Here is a 19,664-nt window from a genome sequence, read left to right on the forward strand (position 1 = left end):
TATTAATATTCAATACTATGAATCATTAATTAAACATGATGAAAGTAGTAAACATCTACTATCAGTCATGTGGGCAGGATTTTATTTAAATAACTACAATATTTTTAGTAACAATAGTATGTTGGAGATTTATTCTTATTGGTAGATATTTTAAGGAAAGCCAAATTTTTGGCTTTTCCTTTAATATATTTTATGAGTAGTTTCAATGTATATATTATGTGTATTAAAAAGTAAAGCTCTTAGAATATTTCAGTTATACAGACATAAAAACATATAACCAACAGATTAACAAATACTTAAAAAAATACTTGCATTTTAGGAAAGAGAAAATAAAGACAGAAGTTTTTTATAATAAACAATGGTTTAGGATATGATGGTTAAGGATGAACAGTTATTTCACAATTGAGGCAGCATATTAAATGAACTTTTGTTATTCTTAATATAGCCAGAAAAAAATTCATTGGCATATAAAGATCTATAATCACAAGTCCTTGTTGGTTTACCAAATTTATAAAATTTCGCATTGAAGTAGACAATCAGAAGTATCGCAATAGTTAAGTGCACACATGAGCTATATTTCATTTTGTGCAAAATTAAGTAATGCAGGGCTCTGCAACTGCTTAGGTATTGGTAGTGTCTATAATTAGGTACAATTTGAAATCATTGATTGTACTTATTTAAATTTTATGCTGGTTATTGCATACATTCAAACTTGCGCGCATCGCTCCTGTGAGGGGAAAGTCACCAGTAGTAGTAATAGAAGTATTTAAGTACTCTATATTTTTGCCTTTCTGACGCATTTCGCACAGCAAACAGTGGAACTCAGCATTTTATCTTTTACATTATATGGTGCAACGGCAAACAAAATTATAACATAAATTAATACCAAACGGCCATTCTTTGTTACCCACAAAAAACATTAACACCTACACATAATTTGATCACCACAAATGCCTACTAAGGAACCAGATTAGCACATAAAATAATTCAAAATAAACGTAGATAAATCAAAACCAGATCGATCAGATTATGGAATTTTTTTACAGTTACAAAATATAAAAAGCCGTTTTCAATCTAAACAACGAAATAAAAATCTTGAAATAAATATTTTACCTTATCTTTTCCAGGTAAATATAAAGCCAGCGTTAACTCCAAAAGCACTTAGTAATGATCTCGCAATTAAAACAAAATTGTAGTAACATTTGAAACAGAATTTACATTCCACATTTTATCGAGATGAGCAAAACTAGAATCACAGAGAACTGCACTGACTGATTTGTTGTAAAATGAATTATTTGTCTATGCCAGCATTTGACAATTTAACTGTCAACCACTGTCAACTGACAAACTAGAAAAATAAAATAAGCTAAGACATTGCATAGTATGATTCAAAATCCCATACAATATTTTGGCTGACAAAATACAAAAAACTCGAAAACTCTTGATAAAACTTTAGACTTGTTATTTTTTTGTTTCACTCAGGAAAGTGGAACGCTTCTTAGAAATACACAAAATGAAAAAGGAAAGATAAAGAAAGTACGCCATGTGTTTGTTTCGTCCCACATCGTGTGCTCATATTTTTAAACTTTTAAACGCCTAACTTGCATTATTATATCTATTAGCACAAAAATAATAAATGATTCTGTCGTATATAAATTGCATTTTCTTCTCAAGTACAGATATAAGAACAAATATTCATATGCTCAAGGTACTGTGTTCTCAAGGTATAAAAATAAAATCGATTTGACTAAACCCCGAATTGCGGCTAGGTTTAACTGAATAAATCTAGGTGCTTAGTCTCAAATGGTTGCACCTCGGCTTAACTTACGTAAGTGTGGTTAGACCACAGATATAAGAACATCTTTTTATATTCATGTAGGTTCTTCAATGTAATGTTTTTATATTTGTGTGTGGGTTAGACCTATGTTTAACCTTTATTATTTCGGCTAGCACTAGATGCAACCACGGGTGATATAATTTAATTAGTAGGTTGTACGGAGTACAGCTATTAATTCAATGGGTGCAACTCACAGATATAAAAACATTATAATGTTCTTATTTTGTGGTGCAACTCGGTGGTGCAACTGCACTTCGTTGTATAGCTGTAATAATGGCCCGTAACATATACGTATAATATAAAAAGGATTTTATTTAAACGGTCAGCAAAGTATTAGCAAAAAAATATGATTTGGTTGTTAGACATTTTTACATACTCACTGTTTTTATATCTGTGATATACCTACTCAAACTACTATACTCAAACTACTATTTTAAATTAAACAATTGACAATGAGATCGTTTGCAAAGTGTGTAAGGATTTAAAAAAAAAAACCGGTAAACTACAACTACGCCACATCTGTCAATGCGGAATAAAACTGAATTAAATTCCATCAAAGGTTCAAAGGACTGATTGGCCGTTTTTTAGAATAAAATTATTTTATTTATTTAACATGGATGAAGAGGGAGAAAGTATATTACTTGAAGAAAATTATTATCAATTGCTAAATGTGTCTAAGACGGTGAGCATAATCTGATTTTCGTTCTTACGAATTTTTTTGTAAGGTTTTTCTCTTCCAATATTATATAACCTGAGGACTTTCTAATTATATTGAAACAAACAAAATAAAAAATAAAATAATAACATATTCAATATGCAGTTACTGATTATATTGCGTTTTCAATGATGTTGCATAAAGCAGTAAAATTTAAGGTTATGAAGGCACTGACTGAGATAGCATTCACACGAAATAAAATTAATTGTGGTGCAAATAACCACATAACTGAAATATATATTTCTTATTTTTAAAGTCGAAACATACTTTCGTTCGTTGTTATTTATTAAAAAGCCAAACTGGTTTTATTTTGAAGAAGATTTTTTTAGGTTCTGTTTACCCTCCCAGAGATGTGAAATGAACATGTGTGATTTAGATACCCATCATTATTATGGTCATTTTTTTTTCAAAATCAGAATCATAATTGTTTTGACCATTTGCCAAAATACAACATAGGGTACTTTTTTCTTAAATATTTATCTGCCCCCGTGAAGGAGAACTTCAATGTGTCCCGATCGAAAATAAAATTTATTTATTTTATTTATTAATAATCATGGTTAAGGTCTATTGATCAAATCAAGTCTAAATGTCACTACACCCAGGTTACAGTTGGTCTATAATAAAACAAAATTATAATGTACAGGCTACACCAGAGGAGATAAACAGTGCATACAGGAGATTCTCTCGCATGTTTCATCCTGACAAACATAGTACAGACCCGAACAAACAGAAATGGGCTGAGCAGATCTTCAATAAAGTCAAAGAGGCGTATGAAGTATTGTCCGATTCGCACAAGAGAGCTATATATGATACTCTAGGTATGTATTTCCGGACATGCCCATAATTTGCTTATTCAAATCATTTATTTAGAAATTAGACCTTCACAGGCACTTGTTCTCGACAATTTTTATATTTATAGTTATTTCTCACAAGCTACAAACTACTGGTATTTTGGAACAACCACTGCTGAGAAGAAATGCCGAAAGAAACTCATTTGAACAGTGTTGGTCCCTATCATGCCAGATCGGCTTACCATTATTGTTTCTTACAAATAATATATAAAAGTACATAATGTACATAGTCAAAAGGTTTATTATATATATAGATATAGATATATATAGATGTGAAACACAATTAACTTTCATGAAAATATATGAGAAACGAGTTGACCAGTTCCCTCTGGCAGCACCCATTCACGAGTTGACGCATGGGACAGCCATCGCGTAGCTCAACCATAATAGAGGGAACCTCACGACCCGGCCCACGACGCCACCACCAGATTGACCATTTGAGTGAGCATGACACACTCGATTCCCATGACCTCACAATTACTAATCTTATTCAGAACAAATCTCTAAATCAGACACTTGTAGATCACAAATCACGTACATGTTTACAAATAAAATTTAAATGTCACAGTATATGAATAAACAAAAATAAAAATTATGAATAAAATAATAAAACACAGTAAAACAAAAATTAGAAGATCATGTGTGGAGTGGCAAAGTTGTCGGGAGGATCCATGCGTTTTTATCAGTCAAATAGGCGTTGTGTAATACGCTTTATCCATTAAATTTTTCTTAACATAAGTTTTAAAATTTTTCATTGGCAGATTAACAGCCTCTGCAGGGAGTTTATTGAATAATTTTACACTTTGACCACGAAAGACCGCCGAACCTTTTTAAGCCTGAATCTGTTCATACAAAGTTTGTGCTTATTTCTAGTGTTTACACTATTTACTTCGTTTAATTTTTTATATAAATGTAAATTTGATTTGACAAAAATAAGCACATCAAAGATATACTGAGATACAACAGTGAGGATGTTAATTGATTTGAAGAGTTCTTGAAGAGAATCTCGAGGTTTTAATCCATAAATAAAACGAATAGCTCTTTTCTGTAATACAAAATTTTTTCCTATCTCAGCTGCATTACCCCAAACTAATAGTCCGTAGGACATAATGCTATGAAAGTAGCTGAAATACACAAGTCTAGCTGTATCTATGTTCATACACTGTCAATCCTTCTCACTGCAAAAGATGCCGTACTAAGTTTTTTGGCCGTGATTTCAATATGTTTATCCCACTTTAATTTGTCGCCCACAGTGATGCCCAGGAACTTAGTACTATGTACCCATTCTAGAGCTTTACCATTTACTGTTAAAGGTATAACATTGTGTGAGTTATTTAAGAGAGAGAATTTAATACATTTTGTCTTCTCTGTATTTAGAGCTAAGTTGAACTACCGACATGCTATTACTTATAAAGTTATAGTTTTCACTTTTTCTATCGACTTTAAATAATAAAGATGTATCGTCTGCAAATAGAACTACTTCACATAAATGTTGGGCAAGGCATGGGAGGTCGTTAATATAAACCAAAAATAAAAAAGGACCGATAATGCAGCCTTGAGGTACGCCTGTGTGAACAGGTGCACTATCGGAACTTGTTTTGTTAATTTCTACTCTCTGTTGTGTTCTATTATCTAGGTAAGACGAAAGAACACGAAGAGCCGCGCCAGTGACACCTTAATGTTGAAGTTTATTTTTGAGTTTATTATGATCTACACAGTCAAAAGCTTTCGATAAGTCACAGAAAATACCTACGATATCTTGCTTGGATTCCCAAGCTTCATTAATTATTTCGACTAAAGTGGCTGCTGCATCAGTAGTTGAACGACCTTTGGTGAAACCATATTGACGATTATGTAAAATTTTATTTTTAATATAAATAAAATTTTACATAATCGACACAATATTTTACTTAGAGTAGGTAATATAGAAACAGGTCTATAGTTTGTGGGATCATGTTTAACGCCTTGTTTAAATAGAGGAATTACTTTACTTATTTTCATTAAGTCTGGGAACACGCCTTCAGATATACATTTATTGAATATTATGGTTAGGTGAGGAGCAATCAGGTCAATAATGCTGCTCAATACTGAGACGGAAATCCCCCACAGGTCCTCAGTGTTTTTAACATTTAGGGCTTTAAAAGCAGATATAATTTCATCTGGTGTAATATGTCTGAATGTAAAAGTGGACTTGGATCCGGAGCATTTCTTTTTAATAAGTCATCTGCCGCATTGGAGCAAGGGGAAAGGGATTCTGTGATATTCTTAGAAATGTTGGAAAAGAAATTATTAAATTCGTTGGCAACTTCGTCATCTGCACTTATGGTTTTACCGTCAAGTTTTAATACAAAATTTACGTCGCGCGTGTTAGTTTTACCAGTCTCTTTATTTATGATGGACCAAGCCGTCTTTATTTTATCACTCGAATTTTTTATTTTATTAGTTAAATACAAAGATTTCGTGACAGAACATACTTTTTTAAAAGTTTTAGAATACCGTTTAACATATGATAGAATTCCGCATTAAAATTGTACTGTTTTTGGCCATAAAGTTCATAGAGTCTATTTCTACTAATATACTAATATACATTTGAGACCCAATCACAAAAGTTAAGTCTATCTTTCTTGATGAAAGTTTTGAACGGAAAAGATTTTTTAAATTCTTTTTCTACTATATTGAACACCTTATCATTAGTGTTTTTTGTGAGATCTGCATCTGGCAATTTGTTATAAACGGATTCGCGAAAACGCATTTTACGTTTCTTAGTAAAAGGCCTACAAGTTACAGGAGCGGTGCTTAGGTCAAACTCTCCGTCACGTATAAGTGATACCTGTTGACCCAGGTGGTCAGACCCCAGACAGGTGAACAGTTTTTGATTATAAACAGCGCAATCGCAGAAAACGTTATCTATACATCTGGCTGAGGTCGAGGTTATTCTAGTGGGTTCAAAGAATGTATGCTTTAAGTTAAATGAGTGTAGTAGATTTTTAAATCCATTGGTTTCCGAACATGAAACTAAAATGTCTATATTGAAATCACCACATAAAATTATATGCTTATTGTTAGATTAACTCGCCTGAGTGCTTCCTCCAAAACGTCTAAAAGAGTTTCGTAACAAGCTGATGGAGGTCTATAAGCAGAAATAATAATATATTTATCCAACAGCTTATTTATTAGAATGGTAATTTATCTCCAAATAAATTTCTTAATAATGTAATAATACAACAAGCTTAGACTCTTAATTGACTGGATTCTTGTTTTGTACAGGAAAGAGGGGTTTGGAAGTTGATGGCTGGGAAGTCATATTTCGAACTCGCACTCCTAGGGAAATTAGAGAAGAATATGAAAGGTAAGTAAACCAGAATTACAACTGACATGGTGACTATAGACCACAAGGTCATAATTTCTTCAATGCCTGTTCTGTTAAGAGTATTTGGTTCTGTTTATGTCATTATCTGATGAATAATACCCAAGATCAAACTGCTGCAGAATGGTTTTATTGTGTCTAGATACACAAGTTTATTTCCCTTACAAACCCCTATATTCAACACAAATTTGTAAACGTAAATAGTATTTCTTAAACTTTCACACTTCAAATTAATAACTTTATATATGAGGACTTACAAATTTTGGTAAAAAGTTTGTTTTGTAAGTAGAGTATGTGGTGATACTAATGTGTGTAATTTAATTGTTGACAAACTGTATCACCACAACTTCACACTGCAAATACACCAGTCTGGCTGTAATTAAGACTGCAAGTTTATTGAAGTCTACATTAAATAAGTATAAATGTAGTATAAATGTTTCTTATCCTTAGTTTTTATTATAAACAGGTTAAAGCGCGAACGGGAGGAGAGAAGGTTGCAGCAGAGCGCCAACCCTCGTGGCACAATCACCCTTTCCATCAATGCCACTGAAATGTTCATGAAATACTATGATGAGTATGAAATAGTGTACGTATTGAATGATTTATTATTTCTTTGTTTTATTGTAACCATAAAAATTTAAAATATACTTAAATTTAGTTATAAAAAATTCAAGTCATGTCTAAAAATTTAGTTAATCCATACAATTTTTTATGAGACAGAAAAAAAATATCTTTATTTTTGTCAAAAAGTCTTTTGCCTTCTCTAAACCTTCAAAACATCTCTCTCATATTTTTGGTTCTTTATCTGAAAGTGAGGTTTCAATTGTTTTTCTGTCACATCAAAACAGATCATTGGATCAAGGTGATTTTTGGTGTGGATTTAGTTGAAAAGCTGGAGAGTGAATCATTATATCTTAACTATATCTTGGGAGACCATTATGCTAATGACCATTGCTTTATTTTACATAGTTCAATACTTATATCAAATTGTTTTTATTAGATTTAAGGAGAACCAAATGTCATGCCTGGGAAGTAACCTAATTTTTATTCGCGTAATTGAAAAAGGCTCTGTTAGCACCATGTAGCAGAAATAATTGATTACTTTTGCGACGATACGCGCGACGTGTTCTGATAAGACGTTAGCTGTTAAGTGAAAGATATAACATTCTATTTATTTATCAACAGTGAAGATGCACAAATATTACCTTCTATAGAAGTGTCAGGGATGACAATACAGCAATCCATCGATGCCCCAGTAACTCTGAGGAACACAATGACATTGTCAGGCAACATATCAACACAGAACGGAATAGGTAAGAACACAGGTTTTACCTTTCAAAAACTTTTATATTATTATTTGTAAAACTTCAATTTTATTTATTTATGGACAAGCTTAAAAAGACGTTTTATTATTTTTATTATTATTTTTAACCTATATACCACTGCTGGGCAACAGGCCTTCAATTCCTCTATCCACAGTAACCTCACTAACCTCAGTTTTATAATATATTAAAATTTCTAATTACAGGCACAGGTTCAGTGAATGTATGCAATCGTCACCTTAGTTCAGAAAAGGGCTGGACCGAGGTTGAGTTTGGTATTGGCAATGGACCACTTCTGGGTTTCAAAATATTTAGAACACTGTCTCGGCTGATGTTTTTGAACTGTGGCACTATGCTTCACTTCACACCTCGGGGCATTTCGCCCAGTCTAATTTCAAGTGAGTATTTATATTGTCACAAATTGTTATGGGTTTCATTGAATATTGCTTACATAGCTTTTTAATTTAACATAGGCACAGTGTACCTTCATTTGTTTCCCTCTTCATCCAGTCTGATTTTGCCGATTGTGTATAGGAGGGATACTGACTGACGTATATGACTCGCTCATTTGCTTTTGGTCGTACGTTTCTCCGCGTGAGTTGTTGTCCCATGTTTTATCATCAGTCCGTTATCAGATGATAAAATATATAATGGATAGATAGATCTCTATATTGCATCATTTACAGAAAGAACGTAAAATTATAACTAGGTATTCTAACATGAGCGAAAAGGCAGCCTTGGAAAGGTTTGTTAGCAACTTTGGGCAGAAAGAGATAGAAGAAACCCAATAGTTCGTAGTAACATCCGGATGTTAACACGAGAACGGAAAAATAAAATGTAAAGAAACCTTTTGTGAGATGCCATTCATACACATGTTTCAGCTATGGCACTGCAATTAGACGCCCATTCTGTGGGCTATCTGACGTACCGGGCCGGTGGACAAGGCGGTTCATCGATGACTAGCATCTACGTACGTGACTCGGAGAAGTACCACTCGAATACGGCCATTCAGATTGGGAACCCTCATTCCTTCATCTCCTTCAACTTGATGAGGAAGTTGCCACAGCATGATATGAAGCTCCGACTAGCTTTGAAGTAAGTGCTACACACGTGAACTGACGACTTCTTTGTATAATTTTGTATTATAAGGTGAATGAATCAAGAACGTATTCGTGCTTTGTAAATTGTCTTTGGAGAAAAGTTGGTTGCGTTGTTTCTTCTTCACCTGCCCTTTGGAAGTCTGCAGAGTTTTAAGCAATTTTTTAAAAGTCAATTAGCATGTAAATAAATATAAACTGTAGCTCTTTAGCTAAAGCGACTTTATAATCACATGTTACTTATGTGAATTGCTTTTGCGAAGTTAAACTATTTTACGACCTCCATTGTGTGATTATCATAGCGCCCGTCTGCTATGAATAAATTTGCTGAATTTCCCGAGTTCGAATCTCAGCGCTGGTAAATATTTGTCTGCAGTTCAGGGTTGTAAGAGTAACAACTGTTTTTGTATTTGTGTCAGTAAGATTTATCAATTTTATTTACTGAGATGTTTTATTGAATTTGAGTTTATGAACTGGCTCTTCAAAATTATATTAAACTGGCGCTGCGTTTTATTATCTATATCCGCAAAATACCTCTTTTTAAAAATATATTTTTAACCAACTTCAGAAAAAAGGTGGATGCATGAGATGCGTTCATGTTGTAATTTTCTTGTATATTTCAATATTACTAGTAGTATAACTAAATGGTACGACGCGAAATAAGATGACTGAGATAGACTGCAATATAGCGAACGATATTGATATGCTTGTCCTTCTTGTTGAATGGCTATTTGATTATTATACGACTATAGCGGCGAATTCACTGTCGTTAAACTGACTAATATGTACGTTACAATTTGTCGTTGAAACGAAGAGGATGCATATATACGAAAGAGAGAGTAGTAGTTAAAGGCTTCCTTTTTTAAATACATGCTCGGGTTTCTGTTAAATTGGCATATTGGAGAAGCCGTGAGTGAATGCACTGCTAGAGGCGCTGGTATGAGCGAAAGGTTGACTTTCAAAGAATATTGTGGGATTTTATTGTGCATATGTCAGTATTTTGTATATGTAACAGAATGTTAATATTGCAATGACGTTTGCTTTCAGATTCGGTACATTTGGTGCTATAGCAGAATACGGGGCTGAGAAGAAAGTGTCACAAAACAGCAGCGTTTCAGCTGCAGTCATGTTGGGCGTGCCCAGCGGTGTTATGCTCAAACTCAAGTAAGTTAACGCCATATTAGCTCTCTGTCCCGCTTCTTCTCGTGTATTTCCAATATGCATTTATCTTGTATGAGCGAAACGAACGATATGTTGACGATTATAACTTTCTCTCTACGTTAATGGCGCTTTATAAGGTAGATGGCGTAATTTGTAGTTTTTTTTTGTGTATATTAATAAAAATACTACCAGATTGTTTTTTTCTTAATCTATTTTTTGTCGAGGCTTCAGTTGCTTGGTACGACTATGCCATCCTCATGGGGAAATTCCATTTTATTTGGTATTATGTCTGCCTTTGCGGCATCACCCCTCTCCAGAATGTATAAATACATCTGGCCTCCCGAGACAACAGTTTGTTCAACATAATGTTTTTCAACATTGCCCAAAGAGAGATCACGCAGGAGTTTATTTCTTAAGCTTGAGTACTGGTCACATTCCAACAAAACATGAAGCAAATCTTCAGTTTTATTGCACACATTACATGCATCCGAATGGGCTTTTTTATAAGAAAATAAAACTTGTTAACTGGAACATGATCTGATCTCGAAAAGCAGATACTAGAATCTCCCTGTTGAGATAGCACAGTCGAACCAAGGCACAGGGTTGGGAGAGCCTTGGATAATCTTATACCATATACCCTTTTATTCCGAGTGACAAAGATTGTGTACCAAGTTTTAAGAACAATCGCATTGTATACGGGAACAAAGGTATGGATTAATAATATTATTTATTCTTTGAATCAAAGAAAACAAATGTTATTATTAATATTTTTGTTCCAAGGTGGACCTGTTCCTCTCAAACCATAGTGGTTCCTATCCACCTCTGCGAGGAAGTGATGCCGTCGCCAGTGTTCTACGCGACGGTCGTGCCTATGGTGTCCTGGCTGGTTCTGAAGAAACTCATCTTGGACCCCATAGCCAGGGAGAGGCAGGAACGGGAGCGGCAAAGGTCCATGGAAGCCAATTATGAAAGGTAACTGCTTAAAATGTAGTTGTTTTTTTAGGGTACCCGAAGGGTAAAACTATTAATAAGACTGCTGTCCGTCCATATGTCTGTTTCTCATTAAGCTGTATCTCATGAGCCGTAATAGTTCACAGTTTGAGTTTTCACGGATGATGTATTTCTGTTGCCTAAATAAAATATATATTTAAGAATGGTTTTATAGATAATGGTACTGGACTATTCGTGCGCGAGTGTGACTCGCACTTGGCCAGTTTTTTATTATATTACCATTTCTGTTTATTGAGAGAACTAAACAGAGTATTGTATCCTACAAAGGAAGATGCGAGGATTTCATAAAAAAATATCCCAGACGCGGCACAAAACATTCTTATCTTTAATAATATTTATTACACTTTTTAAGCATTTAAATCAATATAGTGAATGAATATGTATACATCTATTAATTAGAGAAATATTTAAAATTACAGATTACAAGAAATGCAGCGACAAGCGCGGGCGACAGTGGAACTCATGAGAGAGACCTACTCCAGGATCAGAAGCGACGAGGAGAAGAAGAAGGGACTAGTTATCCTAAAGGCTGTGTACGGGAAACTGCCACAAGGTATGTAATCCTAACTAATATTATAAATGTGAAAGTAAAGTTAAAACAATTGACACATTATATTGTCCATTTTCGAATTTCTATTAACTTATTTTTTTTTAAATCGTTGAACTAAAAAAATTGTGAAATATGTGGTTTGTTGGTAGGATCTGCCGCCCGACTTCTCTTTGATAAATTTGGAAATAATTTCCTTGAAATGAATATATTTTACATAGATTTTTTATTTCCTTGTTAAAAAACAGTAAATTTCACGTTTTCCTTTTCCTATTGTCTTAAAGACATTTCTTATCTGTATATAATGTAATCTATATAATAAATTAATTTGATGAAGCCATCTAAGGATAACGTACATACGAAAACATGCAGCGCTCATAAAATACTCGTTTAGAAATGCTGGTATTTTTAGCTTCGAAATAATGTCATTTTGATTTGTTTCGTAAACTAAAGTGCATGAAAGTATGCGAGTCTTCTTTGTTTAGTAATTTGAACAGAAAGTCAATTAAAATGACATTTAATTATTACGTTCTGTTATTTTACCTTTATGTATTTACATTTTTAACCAGTCAAGTATGTACTCAAATCTTTAAAATTGTATTAGTGACATATTGGATCTTGAACATAAACATAAAATATAGTTATTGTTGTGTTTGTATCCCATAACACAACTGTCGAACTTACATAAAGGCTAACTCAATAGAAATTGATTTGGCCGTATATATTTATTTATTCTATAATGTTATCAGGTGCGTCTGCGCACGAAGTAGCAGAGCAGACGGGCGACGGCGTGGCCCAGTCGTCGCAGTACAGTGAGGTCATCGACGTCACAATACCCATACAGTGCCTGGTGAGGGACTCGCGGTTAGAATTGCTCGAGGCTAGCAAGGTGAGGTGGTTTAATCCATACTAATATTAGAGAAAATATTTGTATTTTTATTTGTAATGTATAAACTCTAAAAACTACTGGGCCGATTTTGATGAAATTTGGGATAGAGATATACGAAACCTTCAGGAGTGACATAGGCTATTTTTTACCCGAGCGAAGCCGGGACGAGGCGCTAGTCTTACTAATATTTTAATTCGAAATTTTACGTGTTTACGAGATAAATTTATGTGTCTGACAGATGTGTAATCATCAAACAAATCCGTATGACAACCTCCGTCACCTGGTCGCTAAAGGTTCCGGGTTCGATCCCCGGTCAGATCAAGATGGATAATGATATTTTTCAGTGTGACTTTGATCTTGGATGTTTATTTATTTAATGTTTTAGAATATGATATCATTTATTTAGTATTCCATAAGTTGCGAACTTCTTAACAGCTGACTTAATCTGTGTGATTCCCTATATATTTATTTATTGGATTGCTATCATAAGTTAGCATAACAATCTGCGGGTACAATACTTGATCCGGTGTACATAATTGTAAAACTTTTCAAAAGCAGTCAATTAGAAAAGTAATTTTATTTATCAATAGCTTCTTTATTCCAGACTCATAATTTGTTTGTCGTGGTTTGTGTCTATAAAATATACTAATATAATAAATGCGAAATAATGATGAAATTTGGAATAAATTTGGTTAATGCCCGAAGACAAACATAGGCTACCGCGAACGGAGCTGCGATCATGAGCTAGTATACCATAATATGACAAAATGTACAATTTCAGTCGGAACTGGCTGGCTTTTACGACCCGTGCGTGGGTGACGACAAACACTTGACCATCCAGTACATGTTTCACAACAACCTGCATTGTTGCACCGTCGCCGACGTGCAAGCGGTCGTCCTTCCCCGCAATAGTGAGTATACAGTTCGATTTTAGGGTTCCGTACCTGAACTGAAGATCACAAGTTTATTTGTTAGACAAATTAAAAACCCCCGATTTTCAACATTCATTTAATCAAACATATCTAAGAATTTCTTCAATCTAAAAAATTTGCTATCAAATAAAAAAAAGCCGCATCCAAATTGGTTCACCCGTTGTTGAGCTACGGTGCCACGTACCTGTGTACGTGGTGTGTGTGTGGTGTACAGACAGACACACTTAGCGGTCAAACTTATAACACCTCTCTTTTTTCGTCGGGGGTTAAAAATCAGCAACAAAAACAATAACGATTCGGATCTGGTACACTCTTCATGCTCTTCATAAACAAAATGTAAACAATTTTACCATGTCTTTTTATGTTCATCAAGCATATAAATTAATATAGACTTTGAGGGAATTTGAAGAATCTGATCATGAATTCGTTTTACTTATTTTTCAGACCATCGGATAAAGAATAGATCCTGAAAATTAAAGTCCAGGCGCAAGTGATGAATTCTGCGCGGGATTAAGTCGATAGTAGATATTGTTGATAGTCCTACAGGAATCCAGGAAACTATTGTTGCAAGGCAGCTAACATTCCAATTTTAGATTCTTCATTGGCCATTATTCGGAGGCATGCCAAAAGACCCTCCAATGGGATTCGCTAGATTTATCATAATGCTATGTACGAGTACAAACTTCACATTTACAATTTGTGGGACGCCTTAGGAGAACTTACAAAATATGTACCATTGCTTGCTTTATGTACCTTTTACGGTATTAGAGAAAATTGTAACCATGCAAAGTTGGATGGAGTTAAATATGATGCAGATTCAAGACCATTTCACATTTTTACCTGATGATATTGGGTAAAAATGTGAAACCTGATTGTTGAAACTCCTTTTAAGCAAATATGCATGGACAATAACCGCATTTTGATCGATCGTACAATGTCATCAAAACAGCGTTTCCATGCTCATACATACTATATTAGAATATAAATTTTACTAAATTAGAATGAACATCAATGTAAATATTAAAATATTTGTTGCAAATGTAGTTCCTTTGCTGAGCAATACTAGGAGGATACTATAGGTTAAAGAGATTTTGAAAATATTGATTGCAGATTATAATTAAAGGGCGTGTTTTCAGTTAGTGAGAAATGCAGCGAAACTCGTTATATATGTAAGGACTGTATGTGAAGAGAAAAAAGAATGTTTTTAACTAACTGCGTATTTTTGCCATTGCAATACTAAATACAATGGTCTGGATTGGTTGATAAACACAAAGTGTTGCCAGCCAAGAGGATACAGCGACCTCTATTTTCTACTCTTTATATAGTTAGACTAGCTACGACCTACGACATTTGTTCCTTACTGAATATGCGCCATATACTTTCGTTATAATATAGAATTATGTAATGAATGATGGACTGATTGCAATAGTATGATACAGATATACCAAAAAACATAATGTATTTTTTTAACATGGAATAGATGAAGTTTATCGTTACAATAATATTCTGGATTTACGTGAGACACGAGTAGTTTAATTTAATTGTTGGAAAAAGTTAATATTAATGCTTTGTTGATATTATATTTCTTGTTTACCACTTGAGAACTCTTTTCAGCAAGCCTTTTAATATTGTTTTTTTATTTCTATAATGTTGTACAATGGCGTTTTGTTAGTGACTTGGGTTAGACTATATAGCACTTTTGCGACTAGGTCGTGCAGGGCGAGACGCGACGCTTTCTCAACTCCAGAGTTAAAGTTGGCTCAGTTGATGATAAAGTAAAAAAATAATAATTTGAAATTGACATTTTACTATGTCTTCTTTGATCGAAAGTTGGTCATTCACGTTTTAACAACTGAACTTATTTTCTAAAGTCCTTACTGAGCTCGAATAGCTTCACCTGTTTTTTTATACATGTGTATTCTATTTAAACTATGTCACCTAAGCTATGTACCCTAGAAAAACTGGATTGGCTATCCGACCTTAGTTTAACTTGCTCTGGACATTCTAAAATATATATGTAAAATAATAACTCTTAAAGGTAGTTTTGCACTGGTCACGTTCCAGGATAAAGGCACAGGTATATATTAGGCTAGATGTCTCATTCCTTCTATTGTAACTGCAGGTTTTGTAATACCTACGTAGAATTAAAATGCCACCAAAGTGAAATTGATATCACACTAATATAAAGGGGCTAAATTCCACATAAAGTGGAAAATAGGATCTCTCGGCATGCGGTATCTAACGTAATATAAATCTATGGATATCGTATTTAAGACATGATCAATTTATCTGTTTATCACCATCGCTCGAGCCGGCCAAGTCGCCACAGAGTGCTAAGTTGCAATTGTAGTAAACTGCCCCCCGCAAATGTGTATATTTGACGAGTTCTTTTCCCTGAAATATGATATTGTTGTGCGTTGTCTGACAGTGCTTTTATTGTATTTATGCTGGTAGTTATTATAACGTCGACGAAATAAAAAAAATATGACTGTTACTTTGGTTGTTTTATTCTTACCAAGCGGTCCGTCCCGGCGTCGCTCGCTCGCTAATTATAAATCTAAACCTTGCTCAGGAATCAGACTATCTGAAAATACGTGCAGTGGTTTTTAAGTTTAACGCGAACAGACAGACGCGGCAGAGGACTTTGTATAATATTATGTAGGATTATGTGCCCAAGGTTTGCCTGCGAAGGTCTTATTTCATAGTTAACTTGTACATACATTACAAATAATTCATTGTAATGTCACACAAAAGGTTATATAGGTACCCCTACTATAATTGTTTAAATGTCAGGACATTTAAACAGTTAATATAAATTCATTATTATATTAGGTAAGCGTCTTTTGGGATATTCATACAGAAAATACGATATAAACAATTTAACAGCCCTAATGCAGTAACATTTAAAGCACTTATACTACATGTTCTTAGCGGCGATTAAAGTTAATTTCTTTTGCATTAGAATATACAAGCCTGATTCGCGAGATAATTTATCCTTTTTGTATTTTATACTATGCTTTTGTATAGAGGAATACAATGGGGCAATAAATACACAGCGCCAGCGTGAGGCGACTGCAAGTATGCGGCGCGGACACGACGCGCCGGAGCTACTAATCCAATGGTGTAGCCATTCCAACAAGGAGGATTTAAAATTATTTTAAAATAATAATTCTGGAACCAAGCGGGAATTTAACGCGGGACAGTACTCTTAATGACTCGGCTATCGAGACCATACAAGTTCGGCCGATGTAATTCATATATTTACGTCTTACGCCGATGTACAGTAGGTATTAGTTAAAAACATGTACACACATAAAAAGTGAAGTTAAGTGACATATAGAACAAACCGATTAAAATCTTAGTATGACTACGGGAAACATGTATTACCCTCGTATAACTATGCGGAAATGCCGCAGAGTTGATAGAAATATTATCTGGTGTCAAGTGTAACTGTGACGGTGTTTATATATTTTTACTATTTTGCATTGTTGCCTTGTCACTATTATTTTTAAGTCAAGGAGACAAAAGGAGAGGAGTTATAAGTTTAACGTGTCGTGTGATTGTTGAAACGCTCCTATATTCATTAAAACCTGTTAAAATCTGAGTTGAAATATGTTTTGCTCCTATATAACTTCATGAACAAAACGAGACAAAGCATATTTTAACCAAAATAGATTATCTTTTTTTAAAATAGGACGGTTAGTCTAAAAGTTTCGTGTTCCCTGTTAGTTTTCGCAACACCGACTACCGCTTGTACCCTTGTTACCTAGTATGTGTGTGGGCTTCGACTCGTAATTTGGCCGCAAACCTACCTCGTAAGAAGACGTTGTTTAAGGACAATTGCTTACATAATTTGATTACAGGAGGAAAATGTGCCAGGATTGCCATAGAACCCTGCGGGGCAACCTATGCAATTGATTTAATTTATAAGTGCTCTTACTTTGAAATAAAAGTTACTTGGGATCCTTGTTATTGTTATGTAACACTGTTGTTGTTGTTATGTAACACTAAATAAATTAAAACCTTCCTCAGGATATCTATTTTAACATCGGCGAAAATCCTACAAAAATCCGTCCGTGAGCTTATCGCGTTCATAAAGAAAAACGTGACAGAGGACTTCGTTATATAATAATATACAATTATTATAAAACAAAATCTTCTTTCGCGTCTGTCTGTCTATTTGCGATAAACACAAAAACTACTGCACGGATTTTCATGCGGTACAAGTGTCATTCCAGATGATATTATGTGTGTAATTATGTTTTTACCCGAGCGAAGTCGGGACGGGCCGCTAGTGTGATATAAAAAGAAGTCTTAAGATAACAGTTCTATCGCTACCAGACCCATACAAGAAATATAACTGATTTTGTCAACAGTACTTTATGTAAATTTGTCATAAAATATATTTACATAACATATTTTAATACAACACCAGCAATTGACATAAAAAGTAAACATATATACAATCGATCGAACAATAATTATCAGGATTGGATGTAATTGAACATCGGATTTATATCCGGAAGTGTTGCAAGTGGCCACTTGTTCTAGTCTCCATTAACACCTATTACCGTAGGGACATTTCCTGCTAAGCGCGTAGATGTTGATGCGCCAGCGCAACTCATTACAAAGGACAAGTTACGCATCTTGATATAACTTTAGATAGCAATAGTGTTTATCGAGTACATGATAGAAGGAGCCACGTTCGAAAGGGCCAAATAAATAAGCACACTAGGTAATAAGTTGACAGATAGTTAACTAATGTATATGCGATTACATGTCACTGTCACTAAACGCGGCACCTATGTGTTCGTAAAATTCGTGTCAGATACCTTTAGGCGAATTGAATAAACTGACTCTAGTGTTAGAAATTAACACACTCGAAAAAAAAGTAAGCACCCATTTTTGTCTATTATAGGTAATTCCATTTTTACTCCTACTTGGGTAGGTATTTAGATATTAGACTTAATAAAAAAATACAATTAAAAGTTATTGTGAGATTTGTCTGGCGATCTTGAAAATGATAATTTCACAAACTACGTAATACTTAGAAAAGTCGATGCGATAATGACAAACTAAAAAGGGCTTTATCATCTAATCATCATAAATATAGCACTGACTTTTTGCCACACACCTATAACTATCCTTTACATTTCTACTGCTTTCTATTTTCCATCAACATTGCTATTTTCCTTATTTTTTTTTTAAATTAAGTTTCTACAGATTTGTTGTACGAGATTGATCTGCAGTGTACATACACTGCAGGTAGGTACCTATATATTAAGCCATCGTATACTTAATGGATATTCAGTTGAGAAGCCAAATGACATTTCCGTTTGGCGCTCATCTTTATCCGGAAGCTGCAATACGCATCAAAATACGCGCAGAAAATTATATATATATATATATATATATATATATATATGTTTTGATTATATCGGTTTTATTACAAATAGGTATATCTGTATCTTTCACTTTTAAAATTAATTTTAAAATTTTACCAACGGGCTTTATACTCACCTTCATCATAGCCTACTGCTGGACGTGGCCTCCCCAAACGTGCGCCACTGTTGTCGGATTTGGATTTTACGCATCCAGTCGTACCCTGCAACATTTCACAGGACATCACGCCCTCCACATTTCGTTTAACAAAATTCATACCGCACATTTCTGACTATACCTGAATTCTGAAATTTTGTGACAACAATACACGAGTAAAGAAAAGTTTTCAGGTAGCATCTGCCGAATCCTTATTTTCTACTATCTACAACATTTTTGTGGCACTGCCGCACCCTAAAATCTGCCGTCCTAGGCTAGTCCTACATAAAGAACGGCAGACTGTCTGTTGCATGCGATGGTTGAATGTCGTATTTTTGTAAATACAGCTTAAAACCATTTTACATGTGTGGTGCACAATAGATTTGTTAGCAGCATA

The 19,664-nt window shown here is 34.2% G+C and overlaps 2 protein-coding genes across 2 annotated transcripts in view; one reads left to right on the top strand and one right to left on the bottom strand.

Moving 5' to 3' along the window:
• The window catches only part of LOC128682822 (uncharacterized protein), a 56,991-nt gene extending 55,729 nt beyond the window's left edge, over positions 1 to 1,262 (bottom strand). The window contains exon 1 of the mRNA XM_053767709.1: positions 1,114 to 1,262. The gene's annotated coding sequence lies outside the window, so the exon portion shown is untranslated. The remainder of the gene's footprint in view (positions 1 to 1,113) is intronic.
• A 1,097-nt stretch (positions 1,263 to 2,359) lies between these two features.
• Positions 2,360 to 16,223, top strand: LOC128683068 (uncharacterized protein). The gene is made up of 13 exons (XM_053768285.1): positions 2,360 to 2,519; positions 3,196 to 3,370; positions 6,671 to 6,752; positions 7,237 to 7,356; positions 7,956 to 8,083; positions 8,299 to 8,490; positions 8,974 to 9,187; positions 10,237 to 10,353; positions 11,131 to 11,322; positions 11,781 to 11,914; positions 12,658 to 12,797; positions 13,579 to 13,708; positions 14,174 to 16,223. The coding sequence occupies exons 1-13, from the start codon at positions 2,451 to 2,453 to the stop codon at positions 14,197 to 14,199; spliced, it is 1,719 nt and encodes a 572-aa protein (XP_053624260.1). The 5' UTR covers positions 2,360 to 2,450; the 3' UTR covers positions 14,200 to 16,223.
• The last annotated feature ends 3,441 nt before the right edge of the window (positions 16,224 to 19,664 follow it).

Source organism: Plodia interpunctella, chromosome Z, assembly GCF_027563975.2.
Source record: "Plodia interpunctella isolate USDA-ARS_2022_Savannah chromosome Z, ilPloInte3.2, whole genome shotgun sequence".
In the NCBI taxonomy this organism is placed as follows: domain Eukaryota; kingdom Metazoa; phylum Arthropoda; class Insecta; order Lepidoptera; family Pyralidae; genus Plodia; species Plodia interpunctella.

What these genes read in the sequence shown, in the direction of transcription:
- LOC128683068 (XM_053768285.1), top strand. Translation starts at nt 2,451, where the DNA reads ATGGATGAAGAGGGAGAAAGTATATTACTTGAAGAAAATTATTATCAA. An exon ending in TGCTAAATGTGTCTAAGACG is followed by an intron (nt 2,520 to 3,195) that starts GTGAGCATAATC and finishes TATAATGTACAG; the next exon opens with GCTACACCAGAGGAGATAAA. An exon ending in GGTGTTATGCTCAAACTCAA is followed by an intron (nt 10,354 to 11,130) that starts GTAAGTTAACGC and finishes TTTTGTTCCAAG; the next exon opens with GTGGACCTGTTCCTCTCAAA.